Raw genomic sequence first — 26,999 nt, forward strand, 5'->3', positions numbered from 1 at the left:
CTAGATCCGTCACAGCCGGATGATAGCTCTCCATCAGCAACACAACCCAATAGTACAGAAAACCTAACTCAGGATCAGAATTCGAACATGAATCAAGATCAAAGTCAGAGTTTAGATACATGTATTAACCGGGAACCGATCTCCTCGAATCCAAATCGAAGTTGCAGTATTGACATCATACAACCACGCGGATTTAACATAGGTGGCAGCAATGAAAATGGTAACAATTTGAACCCCGATAGGAACGGCCCGTTGAGTATCAGTGGAGCGACCGCTTTACCTGTTATGTTGTGCGGCCTATTGCAGAAGGAGCTGTTGACTATGAAACAGCAACAATCCAATCTTTATCAGAAAAAACAATTTTTAGTTACACCGTCGGCCAGCTCCGACTGCTTTGGTCCAAGAGCCAGTACTGGTTGTGCGTATATTGTTATCATTTTCTACGTTACAATTTTATCACAATACTATCACGACTTCTTCTATAATTACTATTGCTACTTTTGATTGTAGTTGGACATATTATAAGATTTTAGATAGTAGTTTCAACTAGTTAAATATAATGCGTTCTTCTTGTAATAGAAATAGCTCTAGAAACTACCTCTTAGAATCTTCTCCATTCCCCCTTAGTTGAATAGAGAGTAGCTTTCCTTAACAAGAACAAGAATAACTATAATTTTTTTATAAACGGCTACGTAGGCTTAATCAATATTTAGTCAATTCTGAAAACAAGGTCTTTACAATAAAGATATAAAACCTCGTGATGACCGATGTCTATAATAATAATAATATTACCATGAGAAGTCGCACTGCGTCCTAAAAGAACTACTGTGCCTGGGTTTACTGGTTCTAGTTTACCTATGAACTATAGTATGTCATTTAAACCTATCACCGAGAGAAACTTTATTATGTTCCCTACTTCCAAGTGTTTCAATCTGATATTAAGCATCCTCCCAAGCACCTGAACATACTTTGTACAAGTGCCGGAGACACTGTCCCAGAACATGAGTAGACATTTCATCACTCTCCTCACAGAATCTACAACTACGTAGATATACCTTGCCTTCAAAGGTGATAATTTAGCCTGCAGTGACCAGTGATAATTACCACTATGACCCGGGGGCCCTTCTTGGTGAGGTTTGAACAATCTTTCGAGCGCTTGGGTTCGTATCCACCCATGATCACTCTGGACTGTTCCGTTCCTGGTAAATTCACCCAGTAAAGTATCCTCAGTTGTTCTTCTGTATTATTCAATGTCGTGACCATGAACTCACTTCCGACTCCACAGAATGGCTCTGACCCATATAGCGGCGCCGCTGCTACTTTCCTGGCCAATTCGTCCTCTGTCTCATTGCCTTCTAACCTAATGTGGCCTGGAACCCAAAGTAGCCAAGCCTTATTGAACCAACCGAGCCTGTTCAATTTATTAAGGCATTCCAATACCAGTTTGGAATTTACCTGGTACGACCTTAATTGCCTTAATAAACGCCTGGCTGTCCATTAGAACAGCATTGTTCTCCCCCTATAGTTTCTTTCGAGGTTGAAAGGGGCACATCTGTCTATTGGCCCATTGGTTCAAAGTGCGTTTTCCTTGAACCAATGACCCTGTCAGTGGATGGGGTAATCAATTGCTAGTTTAAACCACGCTCAATCAGCTTGCTCTGTTGCTCCAACATTCTTCAAACTTCGTATCGAAGTAAAACCTTGTTGTCATGTTAACCTTTAGTATCAGTAATTCGATGCCGCCTAGAAGGAATTTCAATTTTCCTTCGATTTCAGCAGCTCCTCGTCTCACTGATAATCTAGGACATTCTGGAGATTTCAGCAGCTCCTCGTTCCACTGATACTCTAAGACATTCTGGAGATCGCCCTCCTTGGTTGCATCTGAATGTGCACATGGAGAGGAGTCAACCACAGAAGCCGTTGGGCAAGTTCTTATTGCCCCACTGATGGACACGCAAGCCAGTCTCTGAAGATTGTGTAACTCCCTGGCTGTTGTGCATGGCCAATGCTACAAGGTGGCGAGGTCCCTTCCCGGCTAAGCGTTCACCACTCAAGACTAACCAAACCGATGTCCGTATCTAGTATGCGGACGAATAAACAGCAGATCCATGAAGATGGTCAAACATGCATCTGATACTCCGTACTAATAAATACCGTGCCTGCTTAGTTGTGACGCGAAAACCCTCAGAGACCCCTATCTATTATCTGACTGCATCACTAGAACTGATATCATTATGAGCATAGTAGATGGAGCAAAGCATGTCCGATTAACAACATTTAAGCGGGCTTTTAAATGCGGGGGTTCTACGCCGGCCGAATAATAAGGTTATCTGTTTTAACTATACCATTATGAGCGCATTCAACAAAATACTTAACAAACAACAGCCCATCTTCAACTATGAATAAAAGGGCAGGGCAGACAAAGGTATACAATAATCTTCTGAAATTCGAAAAGCAACAGAAAGGTTGGACATCATCAAATGGTGTGTCAAACTGAACATAACCCCACAGAGCCGCATAAACAATCATCAACTCATTCTAACGCCGAACTCCCAAAGAAAAAGAGGATGGAAAGAATGATCAAGCATCATGTTGCTTTACACTAGACCAGAATATAACACACTCAACGCCTATTGCAGAAAAAGAAAGCATTTGAGAGGTCATCCCCCGACTACTAGATCAGACTAAACGAAGGATTCCGCACAAAAAAGGATTGACTAACCACAGGTATATTACTTAATAGAAGGCAAGGGAGACGCAGCGGTCCTCTGAACAAAGGTACATATTATGACTGGCAATTAAAATACGGAAAGCTTCACATCATGAAGGAGAACCCTATTCCGAATTCCACCACAAGAATGGCGGAAGGTTCCCGCTGAAGGCAAACCCATTACTACATTTCCAAACTGAGAATGTCTAGCAGATCTCTGCCTAGAATCAAATTCATCTCCAAAATCGACTAAGGAGGCAACGAGATTAGAGTATTAGTTGCAAGAAAAAATTCACCGTCAAGCGTTCCGAAACGGCTTCTGGAAGAAGTAAAAAAATTAGGTCTGAAAATAGGCAAGCACGTACTACACTCCCAAACGTGTCCATGCAGGAGGTTCTATACTTAGTCAACGAGTGTTACAAGACCCATGGAAACTCGGCTGAATGGCAAAAGAAGATTGCCCTGTCCAGAAATCTGGCATTCACTGGTATAAGTAAGTCCTACTTCACGTTCAAAAATGCATCCTTCCCTTCTTCAGTGCTGGTTTTGTCAATAAAAATTAATAATAACAAAACCAGCACTGAAAAAGGACACATATTGTGTCCGAAACACGTGTCTGCAATTCTTCAATAAACTCTATAGTTAAACTGGAAACGTTTCCGTAATGATGCAACTAACGGCCTTCTCCATATCATTCACGCATTTGTGAAATTAGTGTGAATATTAGCTCGTGTTTTCTTACCCGTTTTGAATAATATCCATTGCAGGATTTAGGATCGATATCTGACTCCTTATGGAGAGATGGAATCCCCTCAACGTATAGATTCTAAAGGAGCATCGCTAGATAATATGCACAATAAAAAAGAACAGCGTTTTGTGTAGTCATCTGACTGTTACAGAGACACTGTCCAAAATACCTAACAATTTTCAAATTAAATGCCAGTGAGCTTCCCTAGAGTTTAAGACTCACCTGGTTCCGACTATCATATTTCCACCTTTATTTATCGATTAACCATTCGTACAGTCACTTGGTGGCCAATCCATATCTCACCCATTGTTCATCAACATACTGTGGATGGTTGGACGATGATAGAAAGGTTCGGAGTTTTGCCCGCTGAGGCCCCAAACAGTTCCTGTACTATCTTCTTGAGGTTCTATTCAGGCAGTTTCTGCATGTGCAACTTTTCCTAATCTAAGGATGTATCCTAAAGGCAAGCAGGATGCAGATTCTTCATGAAATGCATTTCTTCTTCAATGAGTGTAGCTCTCCGTCTCAGACTTCTTGTTAAATATTTCCACTTGACGATAGGAGTTCTGGTTACATCTTCCTAAACGTTTAGTAGATCTTTACGAGGTTGTCCTTAAAAATGACCAGGAAGGCATTATGCTAGAAGCGCCTCTGACCTACGATTGTGGAGTGAAAGTTAATGGAAAGTAAATTTAGGATAATTTCAAGTATAGAAAGTACCCCTCGGTATCGGAGATAGGTTCCTTCTCGTTACCAGACGATGCATGCTTATATCACAATAAGGTTTATTGTGCAACCCGTCACAATGAGTGACTTCAAACCTACAGAACTCTGATTCTGTTTCTCAGGATGCCAGAATCAAAATTCACTCCATGATAATAGACTGTCCAGCCTATATATTTATAATTAGTTCAGCCTTCCCTGCGTTCATCAAAGTCTAAAGTAAAAGTGATTAACATTCTAGACATAAGTTTTGGATAACTGAAAGTTTTCTCTGTAGTTTACAAATACTTACTCCTTCAGAAACCATAACGATATAACCATTACATTCGGCCATAACAAAAGAGAAAGGATCAACCGCGGCATGCAATCTCTAAAAGTAGCAGTCCATCGATTCCATGCCATCTCGCCTGAACCCATAGCGAAATCCTCGGATACCGCTTTCCGTAGATTTGTTTTGATAATAGAAATGCTGCGTGCAGCCAAGCAGGAAAAGATATACAAATCAGCATGAAATAATCTACTAATCACTTCAGTACTTTTAGAAGGCAAGGGTTAAACGCTATCTCTGGAAACCAAAAGGAAAAGGATTTGATCGGATCATGACTGAGGCACTGATTGCAATTTTGTAAACAGCCTAGACAGTCTACTACGAATTTCCAAGGATTTATAAAGGAAATAAGAAATTTATAAAATATCTCTCTTTTTTCTTCAAGAAATTATTCTAAACGGGAAGTTGCTCCAAATTTGCAAAGCCCGTCCGCTTTTTGCCTTGAAGCCATAGAAAACACTTCTTCAGCTCAGTAAGCTCGTTGTTTCAGGGTCAATCATGCCCCCTCAAACACTTTTGAGAGAAGGGCAGTGCTACTTACCGACTTGAAGCAAAGATTTGTATTTCACTGATACAATTCTAACAGCTCAAAGCAGTTTTTTCTCCCAAACTGTTCGCGACCCTCATCATTACCGATTGATAAGTTGATCTTCCTCGATTTCAATAGTCTCTGCGTGCAAATGGAACCCTCTTCATTACAGGCCAAACCTTCTCCCAGTTTTTGAAAGTCAAGAGACCACTCTCGTTTCGGCAGCATATATCTCCACCAGCCCTGGTACGGGTTTAAGAATACACTCAAAGTCTTCCTTGCTGACCATAAAAGGCGAAATACTACAAAATTTCACTACTACCGACCGTCATAAAGACTTGGAATAGGAACTGAGCTCACGGCTACGACCGCCAGCTATCGAAGACGGTTAATGATTGGTTACTGGGATGAACGCAAGCTCTTCGACAACGGTATCGAGGGTCCCCAGGATACTCAGTTTCTACAACTCGTGAGACTTCCGCCGACATAACCTGGGCATTCTAAGTCTAAACCAAGTGGTAGCAGGTGCAAATCCGGTGTCGATTATTATTGACAGCTGTCGCAAAGGACGCTCCCTCGAAGTAAGAACCGATTTCTGAAAGAATTTTGACTGCAAGGCTCCAGTCCAGAAGAAAAAGCATCACAATTGTTCAGTGCCAATTGATTTCCGATATAGTGGAAGAGGATGTTTTCTCTGAGCAATCACATGCAGTTCAGTAGAGGCTGATTTGAATACCAAGGTGGCTTTTGACAAGATGTAACTAGCTTCCTTGAGTTCGTTGTGATCTTGACAATTAACCAACCGATAAAACAGCAGGAAGAACGCGCTGGTCCACCGCGCACTTAATTGTGACGATTTCGTGAAAAAAAAACGAAAATGATCATAGGCGATTACCAACCATTACTAATATCGGAGAATCATGGAAAGAAGTTAAAAACACGGCCCACAACGCGGCCTATGCAACCCACGTGGTCACATAGCCAGGTAACCGATGATGATGAAATGACGATGTTCAACTGAAAGTCCGTGTAAAGAAACGGCTGTACCATAAGTTTCTCGACAATGAAACGCAGGCCAATTGCCAAATTCACGAGAATACCAACCGACATAATAACATAGATACATCTAGAGATCTAAATCGAAATGTTAAAAGCCAACGCACACAGGATATCAAACACTGTTGCGTTAACGACGAGAACGGTACCTTGCTTACAGATAGACCAAGCCACGAATGATAATTGCCGAATATTTCGAGCAGATTTCAAGGAAATAATTTGTCCATCCTCTACCCATGAAAACTCATCAAATCGGGGAAAGCAGCAGGGCCTGACAACATCGCATTTAAACTTAGAAAAACGGAAAACTGGAACCCTACTTGTAACCTAGTGAATTCTTCCATCGTTTTATTGCAGTGAGTAGAACGCAATCTGACCGGCAGGAAACACTACCGTTGCAATATGGAGAAAGGAAGGTGGTAATGTAAAATATTCAAATTACCAACCGATCCGGTTGCTGCCCTATATCATGAACACATTCTTAACAACCATATTTGCGACATTGTTCAAATAACCATGAGTCAAGCCGAATTTGTCAAGAACTGTGGAACCACTGACGCAATACACGCTGCGCGGTTACTCATGGAGAAACACTTTACATTTAATTCCTGAGTCAAAAGAAGACGTTTGACCGTGTGCCACAGGAACGCTCTGCGGCAATATCTAGTAACAGAAAAACTCGTGCACTGGGTTAAATTACCTACCCTCTACCCCCTCACGATCCGAAAACTAAAGTGTAAAGTACGATCGATATATCATTAAGGAAGCATCTTCTCACCCCTTCTCTTTGTTCTTGCTATGGGCACTGTCACACAGAACATCCAACGTCCAGCGCGCGGAATAGAATGATCGCCGCTTACAACACGGTCTCAGAATGAACCTGAATAAAACAAAATTTTTGTCCACCGATCCCCATGAAACAGGCACTATCATTGTAATTGCAGTGACGTGCCCAGAATTAAGTGATTTAAACATCTCGGACCAATACTATCAGCCAACCATGAACTCCGTTATGAAATTGCTGCTCCCAAACTAATGTTCTTTGTAATCTGATGAGTCACAGAACGTCTCAAAAGGATTATAAAAGACATGGACGGCGTCTCTGAATAGTGGAGACGAAAATGTTACATTGGACCAATGACGTAACACCACACTCCAATGGTATATATATGCGTCATTGGCTGCTTTCCGTTTCACCTTGAAGCGTAGTACTAATTGCTTCTTGCAGTTCATTGCAGCAAGCAACCAATCCTCTAAATCTGCGGTAGCAGCTTCCTGCTGTTAGCAAAGTTCAGTCTCGGCTACCAGACGATGCATGCATTTATCAAAATTGGTTTTATTATGGATGTATATATCCAGTGTATCCGTTTTGGTGAAAGTCTCCAGGTCTTACCTATTGCATTCTTACAACACCAGAGCAATCTGGAGGATTTCTGATATTGTTCCTGGATATGGTGCTTGCACGTTAACTTGGAATCGAAATGTACTACTAAATATTTGACTGTTTGTGCCAGCTGGATTTCTGCCTCTGTTAAGGTGGGTAGCGTATTGCTGCCCCACCTGGCATTCCTGGTGAACATAACTAGTCTAGTCTTCCGTGAGTTCATTGCGGAGACACCAACTGTGCAGAGTTGCATTCAAGCGGTCACATACTGTGTCCGCAAACTTTCCGGTAATTATTATGACTAGGTCGTCCGCAAATGCGTTCGCGAAGGATTTTTTATCCTCCAGGAGCCTCAGCAAGGTATCCATTATCAAGAGCCATAACAGTAGAGAGAGAACACCTCCCTGTGGGCAGCCTCTAAGGCATCCTGCTTCAATAGACTTCTGGCCGACCGATATGTAGATTTTGTCCACTCTTGCATGTGAAGGATCCAACTGATTAACAGCGGTTCGATTCCATGCTGTTTTACCGTATCACAAATTGCCGCGAATGGGGCATAATTGAAGGCACTTTCGATGTCCATGAATGCACCTAAGGCGTATTCCTTTTCGGACATCGCCTTTGCAATTTTTGCCGTAAGTTCACGGAGTGATGTCTTCATTGGTTTGACTTTCTCGTAAGCGTGTTGCCTATGGTGAAGTGGCCACTTAAAAATGTAAATGGTTTGCCGTTTCTTCATCGACTTCTGTGTACCTCCCGTTCTGTAAGCGTAAATAACCCAGTTTCGGGCTACTTTCTTCATCCAGAATCCGCTTCTACCTCAAGAAAGTGGGTGGAGGTGGATCCGTGCCCATTACGAAATCAATGCGGTGAGCGTTGACATCACATGCTGCTATTACCCCATGCCTCTACTGTTGGCGTATTGGATAGCTCTGATGAATGTTACATTGGAAACGTCTTCTGCGTCGTAGGCGAAATATGTAGAGCACTATAGTATCTCTTTATCTCCCTGTCGGATTTTATAGTTAGTTTAGGCGATGTCGTTTCGCCATCACACAGGTCGTTAACCAAATTAGCCTGGAAGCCTTTTGAGATTAACATGGAAGAGCGGGGTCGATCACTTCCATTGGCATACAACAGGGCAGCATATTGGAAGTTTCGGCCCTGACTACCCCACCAACAAGCCACGGTTCTTGTATAAGGTATATAAATGTCTTGCAGCTATTGATCCGACGACGGATAAGTGCAGAGGCCGCTTTACAATGCTGAAAATTTATCTGGGAAATGTGGCACCTAATCTACGTTTCAGATGAAGATGCCGAGGGTTACACCTTCCCTTCAATTGTTTTAGAAGCCGACACTTGAAACGTGACGGACCCTAGCCCGTAGTATAGCCGACAGCCCGATTTTTCCCGAACCTTCTTAACATCGGGTTCGGGAACGCCAATAGTGAGAAAAGTTCCCGGCTTATCGGCTCCTCTCCTGTTTTGCTGCCCAGCAGCACCCAGGTGGAAGTATTGAGATTATTCTGCACACCAAGTTGTTCCTAGAATCATTCCTCTCTTCGTCTGGAAGCCAGTGGAAGCACTTTTTTAAGGATGGTAGCTCAGAGATACTTTTCAGGGTTAGTCGCGCACCCTCCCACACATCGTTGAGAACTGCCTGAGCCACTCGTTCATGTCTTCGTCGGCAAGGTTTAGCCGTTACATTTTACGACTCAAAGCAAATCTTAATGCCTTGCGAGGATGCAATTCTTACAGCTAGGAGGAGTTTCCTCCTAAGCTGTTTGCACTGCTCAGTATCGTAACCGGATGGATAAGAGTGGTCATACGGGTCCCATTCATCGCTTCGATAGCCTTGGCTGCAAATGAAGGGCAAAGCGTTGCCGACCGAGCCCTGCCTTTTGTGTTGAAGAGTTAGGATCGTCCGAGTACCGCTGCCGCTTCGTTTCCCCTCAGCCGGAGGTGCCCGAACGATCCCCTCCACCTTAGCACAGCCCTTAGTTTGTGCTTTGCCGGGAGGCGGTTTGCCCGAATGCAGTTTGCCCGGAGGCGGTTTGTCTGGAAGTGGTTTGCCAGAAGGCGGTTAGCCCGAAGGCTGGTTGCTGTCCGTGGGCAGGTGCTTATCCATGGGCAAGACTTTATCCTCAGCAGGTGGTGCCGATTAGAGCCTGGGGCTAGGAGTGCTGACAGAAGGGACCTGCTTCGGCTCATCCGTTAAGGACTGGGTCCCAATTAGAGTGGTTCCCACCTGAGTAAGTGGAGAATCTGAATCTAGACTCAAGTTCTCCATTGATGAGCTTAGGGTTGCCCCTTGACTTGGGGTTGAATCGTCACGATCGAGGTTTAATTGTATTTGTTTAACAGGTTTTCGCTTTTGTTTTTTTCATAAATGGCTGCCATGGCCTCAGTTTTATCAGGGAAAGTAGGTCGATCTCGGCAGAGCCCAGGGAGATTTTTATTTAATTTTAATTGATAATTAAATTAATAAAATTCCCATTATTTTCTTAACGTAATTTTACTTAAAATTATTAATATTTTTTATAGTTTTGAAAAATGTATTATGAAATTTGTTTTATACTCAAAAATAAATATTTTTGCCTCAACTTATATTTAATGTGAGAAAATTTGGGGAATTTGTTCACTTTAGGTAAGCGATGGTATGGTACTTCGAGTTTTACAGCCTATGTCAATTATCATATTGATGTAAAATCCTCTTCCTCTTTTCATAAATAAAATAAATCTCGTCGAGAGGCTAAAATCTATATTTGCCCACGAACGATTTATACGCGTAAATTGATCCTGTAATGTTATTTGTTGGGAAAATTATCATATTTATATAATCCTAACCAAAAAATGGATAATTACCTAATATTAAACTAGTCTCATTTCTGCTATACTCTAGTTCCCTACAACCAAGACTCGCGGCAGAATAAACAATGTAAATATAAATACAGGATATTTAAATATGTTACAAATGAGATTATGACCACAGGTACTACTGAAAATTAAATACCGATAACATTACTAAAGTATATAATTTATACATGGTTCAGGTAATAACACTTACAGGGTTCACTCGATTCAATTCGTTATGAACGGACAAGCACAAATATCACACCAAAATACGATATTATATTTGACCCATCATCTACTTAAATGGTTCTCCTAATAACAATCCCAACTTACGAACATATATGTCGTCATACATATATACGAAATATGCAAACACCGGTCAAATGTATCTAATCCAAAAATCGATATACACATATTCTTTGCCTTCACGGAAAATTATTGAATATATCATTTGAAATTTATCCTAGAAATACTAATCCTCCCAGTAAATGTAAATAACTTCCACAATGTATCAGAGTTCTCATAAATATTTGTAAATATACATGACCCTAAAGAGATTTGCTTTCTCAGCGTATATAAAACCATTTGAATGCGTAAACTAACATATCCGTCCCAACTCAAATATTAATATGAACACAACTTAAGGCCGAAAGCACACCACTCGCATGTGTATCATAAAATAGATTTCTAATGATGTATTATAGAAGACCAGCTAGTTTGTAACAAATTCCTGGAATTGTATAGAATTAATTTATTCGGTGGATGGTTTTGAAAATTTTTGCATTAATAAAGAGTGTATATTCACGAAACAAGTATATATTGCAGTTTTCCATTATTTTGCAAGACAAATATAAAAAAAAAAATGTAAAATTCAAATATTCCGAAACAAATCAGTAAAAAATATAGAAAATCTAACAAAAAAATCTTTATTAAAGCAAATATCAGATTCATTGTAAGAACAGCTTGTTAATGCGATTTTTAAATTTCTCGAATATCAGCCCAGCCCAGTACTTTTGTACTACTAAAATATATTGTTATATGTACATACTTTGTGAACTATGCATGCTGCTTTTTATGCAATTGCTTCATACGCACCCAATCAATCTTCTCCTTTACTATCTGTTTCAAAAATGTTTTTAAAGCTTTTTTTGAAATTAAAACTACATAAATATTTTACGAACCTCCGATAAACTCCAAATCTAGATGAAGACGATGAGCCGCGTTGTGTTCAGCTAACGAATCAACATAAAACTGCGATACGGTTCATAAGAAAGGTGAGTACAAGGTATCTATTTATCTATATCAAAAATATACAAGTAATGAAAGATAATTTTCCATAAGTTTTGTGTGTTTCAAAACACATTTTCAACTTTCATGTAAGATAGGTTTTGAGCGAGGGTAGGAACGATAATGTTTGTTAGTTTCTTAATGCTATTTATTTTTTCGAGTATTTCTAGCTAATTGTATTTGGAACTATAGTTTCTGAAATTGATTTAAATAAATAGCAGTCTAACTGGCTGAGATTTTTTTGAGTGTAATATTGAAAGATATATTGAACTAACAGGTAAATTGTATTTCTATCTTTTGCTATATTTCAAAATAAGACGCCAATAAAGCGATAACAAACTATAAATAGAAAAAGATCATCACAATACCATAATAAGCACAAATTTGATTTTTGAATATAAACAAACATTTGATCATAAAAATTAAAATAATATTAAAAGTTCTTTTAATTTTTTGCCAAAACAGATGAAGTATTTTGTAGCACGTCGTAAATTTAAGGAAGCACTAAAACCTTATGATGTAAAAGATGTTATGGAACAATATGCAGCCGGTCATGTTGATTTATTGGGCCGCGTAAAAAATGTTCAAACTAGGTACACATATTAAACAACATTAGAAAAATATACAGAAATCAAAGGAATTTAATATAACAAGATTTCATTTATCATTTGTTTGCATTATATTCACTGTCATTAACTTAACCTAAATGAGTTCTAACGTTATTCCTACATAATGTTAATTCTAATCTGAACCTGTTGATTACATTAGGAGCTATACAACATCTAAGCCATTAACCATTTTGAATTAAGTCCCTTTTTCAACTATCGCCTTTCTGAGACTTTTGTGTGGTTTGATTTTTCAATTTTAGTGTATTTTTCAGAATTGATTTTGACTCCTTCCAAAAGTAATTTACATTAGGAGGCATTTGTAATGGATTTCCATTTAAAAACTATGAAAAATTATTTTTTTTAGAGTACTGAATATTATAATGGAAATAATTAAGATGTGTACTTATGTAGACGCAACCGCCGATATTTTAAAACTTATGGACTACTTCTAAAGACTTCTAACATACAAATTTATTAGTTTTTACATATGCAGACCAAATACCGCCTAAAATACCATTTAAATTAAAAGGATCATCAAAGATAACCCGACGATCAACTTTATATGGAAAAGTAGCCTTCATCAAGCAACTATTCCTCAAAAACCACTGCGATCTTTCTGTAATTTGTTTAACTATTCAATACTAATTCCTTTTAAGGGAAGAACCATCACCAACTTTGAAAACGTGAAGTGTCGGAACATCGCTTTAAAGTACAACAGATCGAGCGGAGCGACTCAGATCTTCGAATGGTTAAAATTTCATATCTCCGTTAATTTTGCCCCATGGCTCTAAAAATTTGACACAACTTTCTTCGAATATTACGCATTCATACAGAAATAAAATAATAATAAATAAAATAAAAAAATGTCAAGACCATACCCTATATAATCCGGAAAATTATTATTCGTTTTTGAGGTTTTGTGTGAAGCAGAACCTTATTAGGCCTAGACCGGATACCGGTTGTTGCGCCGTTGATGATGATGAAAACCTTATTAAAATCGATTCAATGTCTGTCCCTCCGTCTGTCTGTATGTCTGCCTGCCCGTCGTTTTTTCGCAAGGACGCGCGGGACCACCGTTCTGACTTTGCTGTGCGCGGCTGTTGCATGGTGTTAATTACAGCTGCTTCCCTTGCATTCTTCCGCTATGTTTCCGCTAACCTTGTTAAAATCGGTTTACTGCCTGTCTTTTTTTTTGCATCGTTGGAAAGTGGAAAGGTTCAAAACCTATTGCTGGCTCCTGCCATGCAGTTATGTGAGACTCCTACTCACAAAAGCCACCTCCTTCTTCTTCCACTCTCCCCACGGGACTGCTATAAGCATTGCATCGCGGGGCTGCATCAGTTCTTAACTGCGGCGCATTATTGTTCGCTACCTTTCTTGCTTACTTCTCAATTCTTCATGCCTTAACTGTTGATGAATCATTTTCAGCTCAATTACCACTTGATTACAAGCCTCCGTTGATTCCAACATAAACTCCACTATATTTCCAGGTGTTAAGCGCCTGTCTGCGATCGTCTCCAGCCTAGTTCAGTGTGGTGTAAACCTTGGGCACTCAAATACAACATGCTCCGCATTCTCAGCCACGTTACCACATCTTGGGCAGCATGGTGACTCGTCGTGTCCAAATCGATATAGATAAGCCCGATAACCTCCATGTCCACTTAAAAACTGTGTTATCTCGTAGCTTAGTTCTCCGTGGCTCCTTTCAATCCATCTTCGAATGTGTGGAATGATACGGTAGGTCCAACGACCAGTTTGTGCCTCGTTCCATATCTTTTGCCATTTTGCGATGGATTCCCGCTGTGCTAGTTGCCGTCGAAGTACAATAGAATCCCCGATTGTCGACCTTCATCCGCCAAGATGTCTATGGGGATTGTCCCTGCCAGTACATATGCTGCTTCTCTTGATGTCGAAATCGCGGAGTGCACCTAGTTGATATGCCATTCCTAGTTTTCCGCAGTTTGATTTGTTTTCCAGAACAGTTTCCCAAACTGGAGCTGCGTAGAGTAGCACGGAACTAACTACTAAATAAGACGACGTCGACTTTGTCTTGGTCCACCAATGTTTGATAGTATCCTCGAGATCGTTACAGCGATGGAAGATGCTTTAGTTGCAGCGCACTCAATATGTTTTTTAAAGTTGAGTCTTTTGTCAATCATCACTCCCAAATATTTAAGCGACTCTTGGGAGTAAATTGTTTTTTCATCAACTTTAATTTTCACGGTCGTGTCTTTCCTTCTTTTGCTGATTAGCACTAGTTCCGTTTTATGTTCAGCAAGTGATAGACCGGACTTTCTCAACCAGGAATCGATCTCCCATATCGCTTCATTTGCATAGATTTCGATCTCGTCTAAACGTTTTGTCACTATTGTTACCCCGATATCGTCCGCAAAGCCAATAGTTGGCACACCGTTAGGAAGGCGTAGTCTCAGCACTCCATTGTACATAATTAACCACAGTAAGGGACCTAAGACAGACCCCTGTGGTACGCCGCACGTCATTGGGAATAATTTCTGTCCATCGTCCGAGTGGCAATATAATCTTCTGCCAAGAAAAAATGCAACAACGATGCGTACAATGTACTTCGGGGCCTGTAGTTTGGTTAGAGTCTCTACGATTTTCGTCCACTTTGCAGTGTTGAATGCATTATCTACATCAAGTGTCACCACTGCGCAGTATTTGTCATCTTGTATTGCAGCGCGAGCCAGGCCAGTCACCATGTTGATTGCATCGACGGTTGATCCCCCCTTACGAAATTGCGTGCCGGATGGGCATCCTTCCTTTTCCGCAGCAGCGAGCAGCCTGTTGTATAATACTCGCTCAAATAGTTTACCAATGGTATTGACCAAACATACCGGTCGATATGAGGAGGAGTCTCCCAATGGTTTACCTGGCTTCGGAATAAATATCAACTTTTGCAGCTTCCATGGCTCGTAAAAATCTTCTTTCCTAAGGTATGCCGTAAAAACTTTGGCAAACATACCTGGTGCTGACCTGGCTGCTACTTTCAGGGCTATACTCAGGATTTCATCTGGCCCTGTCTGTCTGTCTGTCTGTCCGTCACACGCATTTTTCTCGGAGGCGGTTACAGCGATTGACACCAAATTTGGTAGAAAGCAGGGAACTATAAACACTCACGCATACAACGAGTTACATCCTTTTACGACGAATTTAGGAGGTGGTCCCCATACATGCAAAAGGGGGGTGTACATTTTTTTTCATCAAATATAGCCATGTGCAGTACCAAATTACAGGTCTTGGTTAGTACTTTTCGAAGCCGGTCTTAGTTTTGACATTTCATGGAAAGATGAGGAGTGCGGAGGGTTCAAAGTGATCATTCCAATCTGAAATTTACCCCTAAACAGTCCGCATTTAACCGATGGCCGTGACGTATATGGGAGGTTCTGGCCTGTCCGTTTGAATATTTCAAGCGGCCGATGATCGAATGAAAAAATGATGATGAAAATTATTTTTTTAAGTTTCAATCTGAGACCGGATTGCTCAAAATTAGTCTTTCTATTAGGGGCTAGGAAATCATCATCTGTATATGGCAGCGTATAGGGCGCTAGACGTTGAATGTCCCATGTGACAGTGTCCATAATCATAGCAAAGAAGAATAGTGAAAGAGCGCTTCCTTGATGCAGTAGTAGTAGTAGATCGAAGTACGTCGCCTCAAACTCTGCTCCTTTACCAGGGCTTGGGGCCAGCATGCTATATAAATAACATAGCCGAGTTCATTTTAAACTGTTAATAATGTGCTATTATTAAGTTTGTTTGAGTAAATATGGGAATGGGATATATTCAAACACCTGGATTTCATGTAAGCACATCTCTGAATTTTTTTTTTTCAAAATTCAGGAGCGGGCGGTATGCGAAAATGAATTCTGTCTCGCTTGAAGTTTCTTCTTTTTGATCCCTTACGCACTTATTTTGTGACAGATGTCAAATCATCTGTTTTTGAAAGTACTACTAAAGATCATTCAACTCCACACAAATGCATGCCATTTTGAGCGTGGGATTTCATAGTTCCCATATGTCCACCAAATTTCAGTTCAATCGACGTACCTATCTCCGAAAAAGTGGCAAGCAGGCAAGCGGTAAATCAATTTAATAAGCTATTGCTTCACAGAAAACCATAAAATAGGGAAACGTGCCTAGTACATCAGTTTATAAATATCAAAAACTATTCTGTGGGGGTAATGAACTTAAAAGTTTCAGAATGAATGAAAAATACCTAACTTCTGTTCCGTTTTTCAGCGAAGAGACCGTTGACACACTCTTATGAGCAGGTTCGTTACTTAGTTAGGCAATGTCCTTGGCACTTCATGCCCTAACCTCCATCTATCCCTTCATGTCCATCTAACGAAAAAATCACGTGTTTTATGCCAGGCATATCTGAACCTGCACTAAGATTAGCTTTGGAATCCAAAATATTACTAAATTCGACATGGAGAACGTTAGTAACTACCCCAAAAACGTATTATACTTCAGGGAGCCAGTGGCAGAGGAGAAGAAGAGAATTCTCAAATTGAAGAATGCGTTCATCTAAATGTGTACCTTGTTATTCTACATTTGCCAGAAGATGTTTATATTTCAAAGAACTATCCGATAGTGGTTGATGGTCACCTCTTTCGAATTCGTTAATACTATTGGTACTAAGCTGATTCTTGATTACTGATTACTGCTGTGAGCTTATCACAATCTAACTGCATGGATGCCCTATATTCCACCAAGGAGTGAACAGGAAACACTAACTAAGCTGATTCTTTAGGGTTTAGGAGTTCCTCTTTTGTGCTTTCCGCCTTTCATCATCACAACACAATATTGGGAACGTGTCATTATCAGGATATCCGGTTTTTTTCTTCATGCCTTGTGGAGACGACAATGTCTGATGTACTTCGTGGCTTTTAAAACTAGTTGCATACTTTTACACCCACTTGCTGTTAACATACTTTAGCCAGGGATCGCAGGTGGATATAACGATATTGACGATAGCTATAGAAAGTCGACTAACATTGCTCTATACCGGGATCCATTGTGCGTAGTAGTGTCTACTCTTCGTTTCGAAAAAAAGAAGGAACGATGAGGCCACAGTGGCATAAACCGAAGTATTGATGTGCCAATAATGGCAATTTTGCTTGTTTATATACCCACTAAGCCAAAAATGGGTCTCGCACGAGAAGACATTTTTGGTCAAAATGCAAATCTCTGGCTAACGTCTCCAGTGCCCAAGTAACGAATTTACCGCAAAATAGACCTGGTTGACTCTCAGACGATGCTCACTTCTGCTGATCAGCGCCAAATTGACATTTCTCGGTCTGTATCGATATTGGCGATGCGACGAGTTGCCTGCGCACGCTTTAATTTTGTGGTCACCATATTATCGGGCGGCGGGATATACGGAAGTCTTCTATACCGATGGCTCAAAAACAGAAGAGGGTTCTGGAGCCGGAGTCTACCTCTCGAATAAAAACGAGAAGTGGGCTTTTCCTTTGGGACAATATGGAACGGTTTTTCAAGCCGAAGTTTATGCGATCATAAGGGTGGCAAATTGGGTGATTGACGAGCGGTTGAAGGGCAGGCGCATCGCAATCTGCAGTGACAGTCAAGCTGCACTGAGGGCATTGAGCAGTCCTTTGATCACTTCGAAAATCGTTCAGGAATGCAGAAACCGTTTGAACTCTATGTCTAGATTCAATACGGTGGAACTACTCTGGGTGGGGGCATAGAGGGAAATGAAATCTCGGACGCTTTAGCGAAAGAGGGGTCAATCTCCCCTATGCCGCGACCGGAGCCAGCAATTGGGCTATCAGTAGCATTGGCTAAATCTGTTTTCAAAAACTGGGAACAAGTTTCCCATAATGACAGGTGGCAGAACTTAAATGCTGCTCGACACACCAAACTTTTCTGCCAGAACCCAACATACGTACCGCAAAGTTTATCCTGTCGAAAAGCAGGAGGACTTGCAGGTGTATTGTGGGCATTCTGACAGGCCATAATTCACTAGCTGGGCATATGTTCAGAATAGGAATTACCGAAGATGATACGTGTCCCTCCTGTAATGAGGAAGCGGAATCCACGGAGCATTTCCTATGTGAATGCCCCGCCTATGGACACATCAGGCATCAGATCTTTGGTGCCGATGTCCTCCAATTGCGACGGGTAGCATCACATCCACTAACGGAAATCCTGCGATACGTTAACGAATCCGGAATATTCCATTAGACGGGGGAGGCGAGTACAATGGGCCAACACGGCCTGAGTGCTCAGAAGCTGTAGCTTCTCCCCCACCATACACACACACACACACACACACACACACCATATTATCACTCCACCGTCTCCTTTTCCTCTACCAACGAAACGCTACCATCAAAACAAGGGCCTTGATAAACTCCAATCTGAAAATCTTCTCCGTTTTTTCAATGAAATTACGAATACATCCCACACATCTAATCTGACTACTCTCGCCATCCTTCCATTCCACAAGAACTTAGCAAACCAAAAAACGCTAAAAGCATTCTCGCACAGAAACATCTCGATAACGTATCTACTTCTATCTCCCATCCTGAAATAGAAATAGAGTTCCATTATATTATGCCAAGCACTACATTTTCTGATATTAAATTCAGGTCTTAATTATTTGCGAAATTTCAATTCAAGCGTACAACCGGGGGATGCCTCCGAGCATGATAAGACTGCACATTCTAAAGGACGACAAATTCCTATGTCGCTGCAATTACAATTACAATGGTTTCATTTCAATTCAGTTCCTCCACATTAATGTGTTCTCGGGGTTCGTGTGGAGTTGGAGGAAATTGCATACCAAAGGAAAATATAGATCACATTGTGCATTTTTTTTGACTCTGGCATTTTGTCTTCGCAAATGAATTTTCTGCCGCACATTCTTTATCAAGCTGATAAAATATTTAAGGATACATTTCTTAGTTGGTTTTATCTTGGCTAGACAGCTTAAACCAATTATAACCTCTGTAGATGTGAGTTAATTTTTTATCAGCAAGAATGAATTGAATAAACATACCGATTTTCATATCTTCGCCAATCACCCACCGATCAATATCATCAAAACTGGAATACTGGACCAAAATTATATTGTGATTACATGTGTTTGATTTTTATACCTTTATTGCCTCAGCAATATTTTAATCTATTCTATGCAATGTGTTTATCTATTTTACACGCATTTTATGGTAGATATAAACTATCCCTTGATTACCTGTCTGATTATTAATTTTCAAGTCCTCCTGCTTGTATGCTCATATGTCAGTTCTTTACCCACAATGATTCTAGTGCAAAGGTTGCTGTGGAGTCCTTCTGAATTTGATATTGCTCTAAAATGAAGGTTTTCGAATAAAATGTCTAATCCATTATTGCCTTTACCAAATAATAGTGACCCAAAGTGGCTCTAAAACCTACTTCGAGTTTTGGCCTCTTCAATACATAGCCCTAGTTCCACTTCATTAGCCACACCTTTAAACTTCTCAGTTCTAATAATGTTCTACTACTACAACTTCTCAACTTTTCCTCACTCTCCTGATGCCCATTTCCATCAAATTCTTCGAAGTCCTTATAATTCAATCCATTTCCTACAACCTTTGTTCTATCTAATTTACCAATTATCTCCGTCTCAAACTGCGACCAGTATTTTACGCGGAACTTTCCTTTCAAACACTATATTCATAGGTAAAACCTGACCTACGCTAAAATAATATAGTTTTAATGATTGCTTTATATAATAGATATGGAGTCTCATGTTATTGTATATGCCTTTAGACTTTATTATCGGTGGAGTTTTCCGTTATTTAATCGTTTTCATTTGAGTACTCAACTCATGTACAAAATGAACATGAAATATTGCACCTCGGCACCGTTTGGTCACTTGAAGTTATTACTTTCTGCTTTAGATCATCACTTTCTTTTAGGTCTGGAACCATGTTCTGCCGTTGCATTATGATAATTTTCCAGAATTTTTTTGCACGTAAAAAGGTTGATAACAAAATGTTGAAGTCATCGTCGGATCCTACTAATATATAATGGCATTTAAACAGTACCCTTTACCAACCAAGTAGCAGCCTGTATCCGTTTTTTAAGGTTTCGTGTAAAACAAAAAAAAATTAAGAAGGGAGTGGTCTCCATACAACAAAAAAGGGGGAGTAAATTTTCACCAAATATAGTTACGTGGGATATCAAAGGAAACGGCAGAGGCCGGGGGCTGGAAAGTGGTAATTTCTTTCAGGGATCCATTCTCAAATCGTACCCAATCGAAAAATCTGAAAAAAATCATCAAGTTGCCACTATACGCCAAAGCTAGGCTCCGAAATACCCTTCATGCCGATATCTGATAATATAAAGTTAATAATAGGATATTACTATAATTGTTAGTAATTGACTGCATAACCCCCCTTAAGTTTATCCTAGAATCATAGATCATATTAGCAATGTACACAATAATATAGAGTATGATCCTACTAAGTTTGGTATCGCATGATTTTGTTTATTCCGACTGGTAGATTCAAGACCTACCTAAATTCTACCGAACTTTAGAGTACGGCACCCGTGTTGAAACGCAACAACACGTTTGAGGCCTGAAAACCTCGGTTCACTTGAACGTAACCACAACCTCATGAAACTCCCACTCGGGGGCCAATGACTGTAACCGAGCTGAACGCACTTGAGACATGAATTCTCCTAAGACATATGAATTCAGGGAATATCCCGGGTCCCATAGTACCAGTACACCCCTTATAAGGTTTCGTCACTTAAAGCCACTTCAGATGACTCCCTAATTAGGCCTTTGAAGCATTCACCTACTGCATCACGAAAGGCAAACCATAGTGAACACAGCGTATCCCGGTGCCACCAAGTGGAGGTCATCCTCGGGAACTTGGTTTTGATTTGGGGGCACGTCCGCTGCCCCGTCTTCCTCGCTGTCACCTCAGGGCATCATGGCACTGTAGGAGCCACTTTTCCCTTGCGATGAATTAGAGAAAATAGAAGCATTAAGAAATTATCAGCTTCAAGACAGCACCTTTTTCGTACTAGCTCATTCCAATGATATTCCTTCCGACTAAAATCGAGTATCACCATTGAAAAATTTAACAATGGTTCCATTCATACTGTCTATACTGGCTATATTGGCACCAAATTATTTAGTGATCCTCCTGAATATCGTCATGAAGCCTTTGTGGATACGGATCTGTAAAGACAAATAAACAGAACTTGTTGTGACTACGTCGATATTAGTATGCAGGTGTCTTTTCAGCTGCCTTGTAGCATACGCTTCTCCATTTCATAATAATAATAATCGTTGGCGCAACAATCCATATTGGATCAGGACCTTAAAGTGTGTAAGAGCACTAAATAACCATACAAATCCCACTGCCACCAGCGAGATTTGAACGGTGACCTTCCGTATGACAGCCTTATGCTCTAAGCACTCAACTATCCGGACAACGTTTCATGCCAACTATATATAATTCTATATTATTTTGTGTCGAGCCGCCAGAGAATTTCATTGAATTGCACTCATTATTATATTATATTATATATATAGAATTCCATTTCATTATACCATACCAAAGAGTAGTATATGGTAAATACCAGAGCGAAACGTGGATTGGTACCCACGGGAGCTCTACTACCTAACCCTATCTCCACCCCCACGTGGTGACCGCTGGGAGTTCTTTCTTAATGAAAAACTGCACACGGAGGTTGGGTAGGGTTGACAACTCTACACGGAAAACCGAAGTTACGAATCCACAGAAGGAGCATCGGACAAGATGGGCTTTAAAACGATAAACCCGGCAACGACTACGGAATGACGATTTGCGAATTTTCGCGTACAGACCGAATGCTGCTCAGCAGCATAAGACTGATGTAACAGCGCTCCAAGAGATGCACTGAACGCAGATCGGTTTCCTAGAGAAGAGTCATTACACCATATATTATAGCGGTCATCCAGTATATCATGTGCTCGGACTAGGTTTCTTAGTCAGCCAAAAAAAGGAACCTGCTGTTATCGGCTTTCAAATTATAAGTGAAAGGCTATGCACTCTGCGTTTGCGAGGCAAATTTAGAAACATAAGCCTCATAAAGGTTCACGCCCCTACAGAGGAGAATGCAGAGTCAGAGAAACCTTTTACGAAGCAGTTGAACGGACCCTAGAAGCGATATCATTAAAATCATACTTGCGGTTTTCAACAGTCAAGTAGGGATGGAGCGTATTCGATCAATACGCTTACCAATGATAACGAACTGCGGATTATTCAGCTAGCAGTATCGCGCGAAATGGTTGTTATAACTACCTGGTTTGCGCAGAAAGTACGTGGGCCTCTCCAGACGGGATCACTTTCAACCAAGTGGACCACGTGCTGATTGAACGCCGCTACCTCTCAGCCTTGATGAATGCCACAACATATAGGGGAGCCAATATAGACTAGGATCACTATACCGTTGGCATGGTGCTCCGGGCTCGAATTAAAGCAATAACTGCAGATGAAGCATCAACAAATGATCTTCACAACCACCTGAAAATCGTTATCATTGACACGGTCACAAACATACTTCGTCCCAGTCGCAAAAAAAGTCGGAACGGCTTCTTTCCTGGCGTTCATATAAATAAAATTATCCCGAAATCAGTGCGGGAAAGCGAGTGGTGTAGACCATCGTTTCGCCGCAGTATTCTTTGGTCTTTTTTATTAAAAATAATTATACGCTAAACCGATCAATCGTTTAAGTTTCAATTGTTCCGAAAAGGCGAGAACATCTTCACGAGCAGAATCCATGAGTTCCCTTAAAGCGTGGGTGGTGGTCAGCGGTAGATTGTTGAAACGATCAGCCAAGCACCCTCCGCAACATCGAACAGCGCCTTCGAGCGATATGATTGTTCCGACTTCATGTCCTTCAGAGGGTTGAAAGATCGATCCCTTAAGGGAAAGTTCTTTCAGATTTTTTTTCGCAAGAAAATCGATTCTTGTTTTTTTTACAAAAAAAAATTAAAGCTAAATATGTATACATGTATATATATATGAAAATGTGTACGGAAGGATATACCGATACAGAACATATTTAGCGAACTGGAGCGTCTCGAATGCACCTATCTCGAGTGCCAGGTCACCGTCCGCCCTCAGATAGCTTTCTATGTTCTAAACGAATTAACTTCGGTATTATTGCATACTTGTACGTATTGGAATGCACACATACAAAAAACAGTCAGTATTTTACAAAGTCGCCTATCGAGGAAGCATTCTTATACGGCTGTCTGGCTTTCTGTCCGCCTGTCATTTTTTTAGAAGGTTGAAATTTTCAAAAGGCACTGGCCTGGACACGTCAGCGTGTGGGAGTTTTACCCACTAAAACCACCCTAGATTCTTTCTTTCTGCCACAGATCTACGTACTCTGGGTCCTCTGGGATTCCATCGCAGTTTCAATTATCAAGTGAGGTATTCAGTTCAAACCTATAGAAGTACTGGCGATATCCCCCATGCTCCCTGAGAAACTAAGCAAGATTATAATTAATCCCACCGTACCATCTCTACAACCACTCCTTAATGACAGGGATGAGTCTCTATGTCCACCGATTCTTTTCCGAGCGTTCCCAATGCTCTTGCCATCTATTTATAGATCTCTCCTTTTCGGTGTTCGTCGTCTGCAATAAGGGAGAAATGGACCTGATGTTGTGTATGATCTTCTGATCTGCCAGAATATCAAAACGCTGAATCATCTAAGACATTCCTAAAGGCAAATGCACCTTAGAGCTATCCTTCTGCAGACTCTACTCAATTGATGAACATAAGCTGAGATTTGCAATAACTTCCCCAAACTGGGGCTGCATAAAGCAAAATCGAGCTCACTACCCTCACAATAACCAACCTAGAAATATGCCCTGGCCCTCTTACGCTCGGCGTTATCCTTGCCAGGCGCATACTTGCAGCGGCCGTTTTATCGGGAAAATACTGCACGTGTTGCTTATAACTGAGCTTCGCGTCTATCATCACTCCCAAGTATTTGATGGTCCGAAGTAAGGATATAATCCCCAATTTGAATGCGGGCATAATTTGTTTTAAGGCGCTTTTTAATGAGGATCGCTTTCGTTTTTTCCTCCACTAGTATCAGACCGGAACTCTCTAGCCAACTATTAGCACCACTGACTGCTTTGCGACCACAGTCACTGCTATGTGATCGGTATAACCCACCACCTTGGCTTCTTCCAAGACCAGCGAATTAAGTACATCATTAAACATGATGTTCCAACGCAGCAAGCCGAGTATAGAGCCCTGCGGGACACCCACGGATCAGCTATCGACAATAGCAGCGAGATAAGCGGAAATACCAATATTTGCCACGCATTTCCCTATTAGGTTCCAATTGATCGAACTGGACGCATTTCTCACGTCCAGGATCAAGAATTATATCTTCCACCAAGCCAGTGACCAATTTGATGACATCAATGGTTGATCTAAGTCTACGGAACCCATACTGTTGATCTGAAATATCGCCTTGGCCCTAAACAAACGCTACAGCATTTTACTCACAGTAGCCAGAAGACATGTGGGTCTGTGGGAGGATGGTTCACCTCGACATTTACCTGCCTTAGGCAGCAGTCCCAACTTCTGCCGCTTCCATGCTGCTGGAAATACCCCCTCGAACAAGCACGCTACCAACGACTCGGCGAACGTATCTGGTCTGGATTTCACGACGAGCTTAAGGGCCTTATTCGGCACTCCGCCCAAGCGATTTACTGTCGCCTATTCTACCGTCTGTTTCCAGTAGCTCTAGAGGTCGCTGGAAGTTTTCGGTGTCCTATTTTGCTGGGGAAATAACCCCTTGATGATTTTCAACAAAAAAGTAGGGCATATGAACTGCGGAGATGAACTGCCTTGGCTCATCCAAAGCTTTTGTAGATCAGCCTGATATTTTTCTTGGTTTCGGGCATGATGATTCTCTTCCCTGTGGCTCCCCCCGTATCGTAATCGCTATGGGCATAGTCCTTGCTGACACACCAGGATATACCACGTACCAACGCAAAGCTGACAAAGGTCAGGTCTACGATTGAGGCAGACCCTCCCTTCCGAAAGGTGTTTACATCACCCTAACTATACCCAACTGGGCAAAAGCCCGTAAAAGACTGCGCTTGCTTGCATTTGTTTGCCTGCTACCCCACTTAAGTGCCCAAGCGTTGAAGCCATTGGCAATGGACTTCGTCCTCTTGTGTCGACAACAAGATTATCAAGTATTTCGTCGAATTCCGATAGTATCAGCCCCATTGGAGCGTTGCAATCGAAAACATATATACCACCAAGACAAAGCCACTGGTTGATTGATTCATAGTATATTGTATGGCTTGTCGACCGCACGTCCCACCAGTAAAATTTGTAACCCATATGCCACGGTGAAGGTTTCTACAAGGTTCAGTTATAATGGCAATTTCCATCTCCGATTCGTAGGTGGTTGTTCGAGTAAATCCTGACCAACCCTGATGATGATTGAGATTTATGGTATTTGACCATACCTCTTTTTCTTGCTGCAGTCAATGCCTTCCTGAATTGCGGGCATTTATCCCTTCCGCAAATATGTCGACCATCCCGTCCCTCCTTTCCTTCACACAACACACAATAAGCACTTGGGGTCCCCATTGCAGTCCCTGGCAATATGGCCGCCTTCTGTATTGATCAGATCAATGTGACCCTCTTGGGCCAAACCGCTTGTTCTACGCCCACAATCTGCCGATACTGGGATTCCTAGCCCCTGCACCGTAAGTTCGGTTTCATAGTGGTTTTATGTTCAGAGCAGCCTTCTCATTGCCATTTTGGTCGACGCAGCAGAGATGAGCAAACACTAGCCCATGCACAGTCAGAAAAAAAAATGCATGAACATATATATTTGCACATCAGTAAGTATGCCCCTATCCGCCACCTGGGGTCGCACCTAATGGGGGATCTGGCAACTCCTCCAAGGTCCGTCTGTATGTTTGCCGCCCGAACTTTTCTCAAAAACAACTACTGATTGACACGAAATTTGGTGAGATGGTGGAAACTGTGAACGCCCAGCACACGCAGTAAGTTGCACCTTTCTACATAGAGTTTCAGAGGGAGGTCCTCATACATGGAAAAGGGGGGGGGCGTACAATATTTTTTCATCGAATATAGTCATGTTGGTTATCCAATGAATATCTCGATTAGTACTTTTCGAAACCAGCCTTTGTTGGAAAGGTGAAGAGTGCTGGGGTTAAAATTGATGATTTCTGAAAAATCTGACAAAAAAAAACATGAAGCGGTGGATACCGTGCCCAGGCCTCCAAATACTCCCCATATCGATATCTGCTCAAATTAAGTTAATAATGTTATATAACTACATTTTTGGGGAATTTATTAACAACCCCCTTAATTTTATCCTAGAGTTATAAGCAGCAATATAGACTACAGTGTGAAGCATAATATCCCCAAGTTCGATCAAAATTGTACTATCCCTGACAAAGTTACAGTAGCTCAAAATTGTCTTTACCGTTTAAATTTACTGCAACATTTACAAAATATCATAACATCATAACATTACGAGCTACGTAGAAATGGGATAATCCTACACTTAATTATACTTACATAAGAAACAAACAAACCTTTCATAAAGAGCCGAGTTTTCGGTTTTCGACTTATTATTGTAAATTGCTGAATTGATTTGTTCGCACATTCGATACTTTTCATCAATATTAGCTGACGGTCTGCTCACTACTGAATATCTTAAGTTTGTAAATT

At 41.0% G+C, this 26,999-nt stretch overlaps 1 protein-coding gene and 1 long non-coding RNA gene across 9 annotated transcripts in view; one reads left to right on the forward strand and one right to left on the reverse strand.

The window, feature by feature from the left end:
• LOC119647112 (potassium voltage-gated channel subfamily KQT member 2) overlaps positions 1–26,999 on the forward strand; it is a 1,176,525-nt gene that overhangs the window by 1,107,067 nt on the left and 42,459 nt on the right. For all 7 annotated transcript variants that reach the window (XM_038047893.1, XM_038047892.1, XM_038047894.1 and 4 more), the window contains 3 exons: positions 5–418; positions 11,537–11,607; positions 12,086–12,213. In XM_038047893.1, the coding sequence (XP_037903821.1) occupies positions 5–418; positions 11,537–11,607; positions 12,086–12,213 (613 nt within the window). The remainder of the gene's footprint in view (positions 1–4; positions 419–11,536; positions 11,608–12,085; positions 12,214–26,999) is intronic.
• On the reverse strand, positions 9,999–11,566 carry LOC119647119. 2 transcript variants are annotated; one of them, XR_005248805.1, is made up of 5 exons: positions 11,515–11,566; positions 11,382–11,452; positions 10,548–11,063; positions 10,346–10,478; positions 9,999–10,279 (listed from the first exon to the last, which is right to left on the reverse strand). It is a non-coding gene; the product is annotated as an uncharacterized LOC119647119 (long non-coding RNA). The 2 variants fall into 2 exon arrangements; XR_005248804.1 differs by having other exon boundaries at positions 10,548–11,525.

This window comes from Hermetia illucens, chromosome 1, assembly GCF_905115235.1.
Source record: "Hermetia illucens chromosome 1, iHerIll2.2.curated.20191125, whole genome shotgun sequence".
In the NCBI taxonomy this organism is placed as follows: Eukaryota; Metazoa; Arthropoda; class Insecta; order Diptera; family Stratiomyidae; genus Hermetia; species Hermetia illucens.